The 7,783-nt window shown below is 45.8% G+C and overlaps 1 protein-coding gene across 1 annotated transcript; it reads left to right on the forward strand.

Moving 5' to 3' along the window:
* Positions 1 to 379: 379 nt before the first annotated feature.
* Positions 380 to 5,338, forward strand: Med18 (mediator complex subunit 18). The gene is made up of 3 exons (XM_050156305.1): positions 380 to 558; positions 1,751 to 1,894; positions 4,205 to 5,338. Exons 2-3 carry the CDS (start codon positions 1,822 to 1,824, stop codon positions 4,756 to 4,758), a joined length of 627 nt encoding a protein of 208 aa, XP_050012262.1. The 5' UTR covers positions 380 to 558; positions 1,751 to 1,821; the 3' UTR covers positions 4,759 to 5,338.
* Positions 5,339 to 7,783: the final 2,445 nt, after the last annotated feature.

Raw genomic sequence — 7,783 nt, forward strand, 5'->3', positions numbered from 1 at the left:
CACTTCGTCACCTTCAGGTATCTCATAAGAGTGTCTCCGATTTAAAACATACTCTTCTTTTTCAATGAGACTCTTCCCCTCCTCGCTCCCCGCAGTGGCTGAGCTCACAATTTAAATATAGTATCCAATGAGTTTCGAGAGATCCAATCGAAACATTCAGGTAGTCGAAGGGGGTGGGGGGGAGGAAAAAAAAACCCAACTAATCCTAGAGCTGTCCTATGACGTAAGCCCTGCAGTTTTCTCCCAGTGCACCACTCTTTAATAGGATCCCATCAGAGCGCAGCAATGCACTTTTGCACATGCGTTCTTGCCCGCCGGTGCCAGAAGGCGGACGCCTTCCTTGCCCTCTCGGCACCCGTACTTCTCCGGCTTCAGTGGCGAGGTTTCCTGTCCGTCAGCTTCCTGTCGGAAGTGTAGAAGGCAGTCTGTACGGAGGTTCGGCTGGGCCCTCGCCGGCGAGATTTGGGTATTTAGGGAATATGGTTTGCGAGTGTGCACGCGTGGATTTACTTACAGCTTTGCGAAGAGCTGCAGCGTGCACGGAGCCGTGTTGCTAGTGTAAGTGCACACGTGCCCGGGATCTCCGCGTGGGAGGACCGGTGTAGTCACTTGAACTTCACGATTCCCGCCTGAAACGTTTGAAAAGACGTTCTAGTCGGACCCCCACGTGTATCCTGGCGCCTCTCCTTGAGTCTCCGTGGCGTCCGCCTTAGAATATTAGAATGATGGGTAGACGAGGTCCCTAGGTCGGATTTTTTTTTTTTTTTGTGTGATTCCCTGGCTGGCTGGAACTTGCTTTGTAGACCAGTCTGGCCTCGAACTTGTAGCCGTCTTCCTAACTCAGCTCCCGAGTATTGAGATTACGGATGTGACCCAACACGGCCAGCTTTTATTTATTTGTTTCTAAACGGGGCCTCTCTGTTTAGCTCAAGATGACTTCACCTTTTTTAATTTTTATTTAGTTGTATGTCAGTTGTTTCATTTGAGCCATGTAGCTGAGGGAGGAGGGCTGAGTGGTTAAATGCCCCTGGTCTTATTTAAAAAGAGACAGACAGTAGGTTCCCGAACAAGAGGTTGCACAGCTGCCTCAAGATTACAGAGGACGGCCGGGCAGTGGTAGCGCACGCCTTTAATCCCAGCAACTCGGGAGGTAGAGGCAGGTGGATCTCTGTGCGTTCGAGGCCTACCTGGTCTACAAGAGCTAGTTCCAGGATGGGCTCTAAAAGTACAGCAAAACCCTGTCTCGAAAAAACAAAAACAAAAACAAAAAAAAAAGAAAAAGATTACAGAGAAACCTTTTAGAGGGTTCAGCACTCGAGACTGGATGGTTATGCCGCCTCCGTGGCCAGAACTCTGTTTCTGTGTCATCCGTTCTTGGAATTGTCTGTGTAAACAGATGTTCACAGGCGGTGATGGTACATGCCTTTAATCCCAGCACTTGGGAGGCAGAGACAGGTGGATCTCTGTGAGTTCGAGGACAGCCTGGTCTACAGAACGAGTTCTAGGACAGTCTCCAAAGCTACATAGAGAAAACCTGTCTTGAAAAAAACAAAACAAAAAACAAACAAAAAAAAACCCAGAAAAACAAAAGAAAGAAAGAAAAGCAAAAAAAAAAAAAAAAAAAAAAAGCCAAAAACTGATGTTCAAAGTTCTGAATGACTAGGCCTTGATTTCAAGGCAGGTGGGACAGCAAACCTGTTAGGCCACACTACCAATGACTCCAGCATAAGGACGAATGTGACTCTTCCAGGTGTGTCCCGTGCTTAGCCAATCGGAAGATCTGTTTCCAGTTTTCTCCTCTGGAGCCAAATCAAAGACATCATGGAGGCCCCTCCAGTCACCATGATGCCAGTCACTGGGGGCACCATTAACATGATGGAGTACCTCCTGCAGGGTAAGTGAACTGGGGAGCCTGCTTTGCTCTGGTCAGAGGAAGTTGGGGTAAAGTTAACAAAGACAGCTACACAATTTCTGTCGCCTAGTAAGTAACTATCTTTGAAAGAAGGTAGCGCAGGAATGATTCAGTGGCCAGGAATTCACCAGGTAGACCAGGCTGGCCTCCAGAGCCTGCGGGTTTACAGATGTGCAACACAACACTTGCTTGTTCTTGTTCTTGTTTTTGTTTTTCAATACAAGGTTTCACTGTGTACCGCTGGCTGTCCTGGAACTCCATCTGTAGACCAGGCTGTCCTTGAACTCACCCTGTCTCTTGCCTCCTAGTACTGGCATTAAAGACATGGGCCACCACAACCCCGATTTGTTTATTTTTTTTCATCTTGAAAAATTAAGACTCAGTAGCCATTATTTCTTCCCCCTCTCCTCCCTAGCCCTTTCTGTTCACCTTCCCACTTTGTGTCCTATATTGGCTGCCTGATGCCCCTAGAAGTGAAATAATTAGTTTTGTGACTGGCTTCCCTTGGCATTATGGCCTTGACAGAATTATGTCCTATGACAGAATTTACATTTTTTGAAATTATGATAAACTGCCAGGTGTGGTCACACCTTTAATTCCAGCACTCTGGAGGCAGAAGCAGGTGGTTCTCATGATACTGAGGCCATTTTTGTCTTCATAGTGAGCTCCAGGACAGCCAGGGCTACAGAGAGAGAGACCCTGTTTCCAAAATTGTGTGTGTGTGTGTGTGTGTGTGTGTGTGAAACTGTTTGTGATAGTTCATGTCTGTAATACCAGCAATTAGGAGGTTGAGACATGAGAATTGCTGAGTTCAGGGCTAACCTGAGCTACATAGTAAGTTCTAGGGCCTTAAAACATCTTGGGTGAGACCTTACCTTTAAAAATAAATAGGTTTTTTTTGGGGGGGGGGCTCAAGGTTTTGTTTTGAGTACTGATATTGAAACTAGGGCTTTAAACATCCAAGGCAAGCAATCTGCCACTGAGTTATATCATAGCCTTTTTTAAAACTGTTGAGAAAAATCTCAATTACCCAGACTGGTCTTGAATTTACTATATAGCGCAGGCAAGCCCTGACCATGCTATGTTTTTGCTTTGGACTCCTTATTGGCTAGAATTGCAGGCCTGGACCACCAGGTTCTGGTGAGTCTGTTTTTCTAAATTTCTGCTCTGTACCAAGTATCTTAAGTGTTAAATCTTCTTACTTGAATCTTTTAGGGGGGTGATTTGTTGTTTGTTTGTTTTATTGATTTTGGTTTTTAAGACAGGGCTGGGCTGGAGAGATGGCTCAGTGGTTAAGAGCACTGGCTGCTCTTCCAGAGGTTCCGAGTTCAATTCCCAGCAACCACATGGTGGCTCACAACCATCTGTAATGAGATCTGGTGCCCTCTTCTGTCTTAAAGGTGTACATGCAGATAAAGCACTCATATACATAACATATATAAATTAATCTTTTAAGAAGAAAAAGAAAAGACAGGGTCTTAGGTGGGCAGTGGTGGTGCACACCTTTAATCCCAGCACTCGAGAGGCAGAGACAGGCGGATCTCTGTGAGTTCGAGGCCAGCCTGGTCTACAGAGTGAGTCCCTTTCTCAAACCATCTCCACCTCCACCCCCCAACAAAGAAAGAGTTTATTGCAGGCTTGCTCACAGTTTCAGAGGGTTGGCTCATGATCATCATGGCGGGGAGCATGGCAGTAAGCAGGTAGGTGCTGGAACACTAGCTGAGAGCTACAGCCTGACCTACTGGCAGAGAGACACTGGGTCTGGCGTGGGCTTTTGAAAACTCAGAACCCCAAGAACCTACTCCCAGTGACATATCTCCTCCAACAAATACATGCTAGCTAATCTTTCCCTAACCCGTCCATCAACTAGGGTCTAGATTTTGTAATATAAGAGCCTGTGGGGGCCATTCTCACTCCAACCAAAGGGCACTTGCTCCAAAGCCTGAGTTCAATTTGTGGGACCCGCATGGTGGTGGAGGGAGAGAACCATAGAATCCCATGGATTGTTCATAGGAAACAGTGAACTTCTTTCCTTCCTTCCTTCCTTCCTTCCTTCCTTCCTTCCTTCCTTCCTTCCTTCCTTCCTCTCCTGGAACTGGAACTAGCACTTGTAGACCAGGCTGGTCTCGAACTCACAGAAATCCACCTGTTTCTGTCTCCTGAGTGCTGGGATTAAAGGCCTATGCCACTACCGCCCAGCTTAACTATTTATTTCTTTTGTGTGTGTTTATCTTTTGTTAGTTTCAAGACCCTTAGTGAAAGCCCGGGCTCATTGTCTTTTCTCCTCTTCAGGAAGTGTCTTAGACCACAGTTTGGAAAGTCTCATTCATCGCCTTCGTGGTTTGTGTGACAACATGGAGCCCGAGACTTTCCTTGATCACGAGATGGTATTCCTTTTGAAGGGCCAGCAGGCCAGCCCGTTTGTTCTACGGGCCCGGCGCTCCATGGACAGGGCAGGGGCACCGTGGCACCTGCGTTACCTGGGACAGCCAGAAATGGGAGACAAGAACCGCCATGCCTTGGTGCGCAACTGTGTGGACATTGCCACATCTGAGAACCTCACGGACTTCTTGATGGAAATGGGCTTCCGTATGGACCATGAGTTTGTCGCTAAAGGGCACTTGTTCCGTAAGGGCATCATGAAGATTGTGGTGTACAAGATTTTCCGAATCCTGGTCCCAGGGAACACAGACAGCACAGAGGCTCTGTCGCTCTCCTATCTTGTGGAATTGAGTGTTGTCGCACCAGCTGGACAGGACATGGTCTCTGACGACATGAGGAATTTTGCGGAGCAGCTCAAACCTCTGGTTCACCTGGAAAAAATAGACCCCAAAAGGCTTATGTGATTAAGAAAAGTCTGTCCGTCTTAGAGGTCTGTCCTCACCTGGTAGGCTGCTGCCAGTCAGGCAGACTCCCTTCGAGAAACTGGGTGGTGAGAGTTTGGTTCCTTTGAACTGTTTCCTTTATTCGGTAATTTTGTTGTTTTGTGTTTTTTTTTTTTTTTTTTGGTGACAGGGTCTTAGCCTTGTAGCCCTGGCTCACCTGGAACTTGACTTTATCACTAGCTAGCCTGGAACTCAGGCCCCCCTGCATGTCTAAGTCCCTTCCTTGCTGACCCGACTGTGTCTTCTCCTTGGCAGTCTCTGCTGATTACAGGCCCAGGATAACATGGAGATTTCTTCAAGTCCTCCCTTCGCCCAAAGAGAGGAAAGTGGACTAAATTAGCTTTTCAGAGGAAAATGTCAAAAACAACTCTAATCATTGTTTTGCCCTTTGTTATTGTTTTGTTTTTTATAAAAGCATTTTCTAATTCTGTTATTAATTTTTTGTTTTGTTTATATTTGTTTTGTTTTGCCATTTATATATAAGGTTTGTAACAGCGTTGTGAGCTGGCATTGTATAGTAATAAAGACAGGAAAGAAACAATTTCTGATCTTTATTCTTAACTTTTTATTATTATTATTACTACTTAGCTTCTTAGCTGTTTACCAATATCTCACTATTATCGTGTGTGGTGTGTATGGGCACCCCTAGCTGTGGAGGGCCAGAGGCTTCTCCAGGACTCACGTGGTAGAAGGCCGGCTCCTGCAGGTTGTCCTCTCGGTCACGAGTGAGTGCTGTTCCTTCACACGCGCACACCCACACCCTGAAGAAATGTAAGAAGGAATGGTTAAGTAGCCACTGCCAGGAGAGATGGTTTAGCTGTTAAAGAGCACCGACTGCTCTTGCAGAGAGGACCCAGACTCAGTTCCCAACACCCGCTTGCTGTAACTCCAGTTCTAGAGGATGTGATGCCCACGTTTGAACTGCGCAGGCATCAGGCACACACATAGTACACAGACCTACGTGCAGGCGAAACACCCATCCACATAAGTAAATCTTAAATAGGTGGGGGGTGGAGCTCATAGTCCCAGATTTGATGAGGTCAAAATGTGAATTCATATAGTTTTCTTTTTTTTCCCCTCAGGAAAATTTTTGGTCCTTTTTATTTTATTTTTTAATTTTATTTTGTTTTGTCAAGACCTGACTTGAGATCCAGGCACCAGCTAGCTGGAGGTGGCTGGCTTCTGTATCACCAGTGTTGGGGCGCTGAGAGGCCGGTCTAGATGAACCTGAGCTCCAGGTTCAGTCAGAGAACTTGTCTGGGAAGGAAAAGTAGATACAGGTCCTTGCTGCCAGGCCTAACAACGTCAATCCCCCACATGGTCAGAGTGCAAAACCAACCTCTGGCAGCTGCCTCTGACATCCACACGTGCACGTGTAAGACCTAAATAAGAACATGTGGTGTAAAATCATCACCAAGCAGATGAGCCAACAGTGAGTTTCATTAGGGTTGTTTGTAGGATCCTGAGTTGAGACAGTCTATAGAGCGAGTTCCAGGATGGCCAGGGCTGCACAGAAAAGCAATGAAAAGCAGTGGCTAAAGAAAACTATTATTTCTATCTTAGTATATATCTTTACTTTTTATTTTATAGTATATCTTTTAAAGATTGATTTTATTGCATGTGTATGGGTATTTTGCCTCCGTGTATGTCTGTGAGCCCCATGTGTATGGTGCCCACAAAGGCAGAAGAGAGTGTCAGAGTTACATATGGTCGTTAGCTGCCAGGTGAAATCAAACTTTAGGGTTTCCCATCAAGACTTAGATGGGAAAGAGCAAAGATAGGCTTTTTGAGTAAAATCTCAGAAAATCCTGCAGGTGTAGCAGCGGCGGTTGCAAGCCACTGCCCTTATTCTGTGGTTGGAAGTGTTTTTGCAGCTTTTGTTTTTTCCCTAGCCATGCATGGTGGCACATGTCTTTTAATCCCAGCATTCAGGAGGCAGAGGCAGGAGGATCTCTGACTTCAAGACCAGCCTGATCTGCAGAGTGAGTTCTAGGACAACCAGGGGCTACACAGAGAAGCCCTGTCTCAAAAACCCAGAATTCAAAACAAACAAACAAAAAAATGTGTATGCCACCATGCCTGGCCATAACTCACTTTGGATCTTACTCTGTCTTTCAAAGTATTATCCGAGGGTAGGTATAGCTCAGTGGTAGACTACTTGGCTCGCATGCGCAAGACCCTAGGTTCCATCACCAGTATCACTCAGATACAAAAACTTGGACAAACTGTCAAGCCAGGCACAATTTGCCCTCATTTGTCCCAGCTGAAGTATAAGGATCATTTGAGCCTAGGAATTTAAGACCCAATTGGGGGTGGTGGTACATGCTTTTAAGCCCAGCATTCAAGAGGTGCATGCCTTTAATCCTAGCATTCAAGAGATAAAAGCAGGCAAATTTCTGTGAGTTTGAGGTCAGCTTGGTCTACAGAGTTGAGTTCTGTAGGGCACTTAAAGAGATTCTGTCTAAAAAAAGAAAGATAATAAATACAAATACATTTAATAACGTTGCAATGTTATTAAATAAATAATAGCATTACAATGTAGTGTATATTCATATATAGTATATGTATTTTTGCAAGATCTTGTTCCAAGGAAAGAAAAGGAAGGAGGACAGGGAAGGGATGAAGAAGCAGAGGAGGAAGAGCGAGGGAGTGAGACGGGAAGGGAAGACAGCTCAATCAGTGGATAGACACCTGCTGCTAAGCCTGAGAACCTGAGTGTGACAACTGGGACTCGCACAGTGTAGAGAGAGCCTCGATTCCCACAAATTGTCCTCTGACCTCCACATATATGCCCTAGCATACAGACGCATGCAATAAAGACAATGTAAAAGAGAGACTCCTAACCAAATGGGTGTGCACCACTCTAATTCCATAACTCAATCTGAAGCAGGAGGCTGGACTGCAAATTTGAGGCCCATCTGGAACACATAGGAAGTGTTCCTCATCCAGGCATAGTGGCCCAGGGTTTTAATCCCAGCACTCAGGA

Source organism: Alexandromys fortis, unplaced genomic scaffold, assembly GCF_014885135.2.
Source record: "Alexandromys fortis isolate MF-2015 unplaced genomic scaffold, M_Fortis_MF-2015_v1.1 scaffold_26, whole genome shotgun sequence".
Taxonomy (NCBI): Eukaryota; Metazoa; Chordata; class Mammalia; order Rodentia; family Cricetidae; genus Alexandromys; species Alexandromys fortis.

Bases quoted from the DNA above. Each gene is read 5' to 3' on its own strand.
- Med18 (XM_050156305.1), top strand. From the start codon at position 1,822: ATGGAGGCCCCTCCAGTCACCATGATGCCAGTCACTGGGGGCACCATT. The intron at 1,895-4,204 runs GTAAGTGAACTG...TCTCCTCTTCAG, and splicing joins GATGGAGTACCTCCTGCAGG to GAAGTGTCTTAGACCACAGT.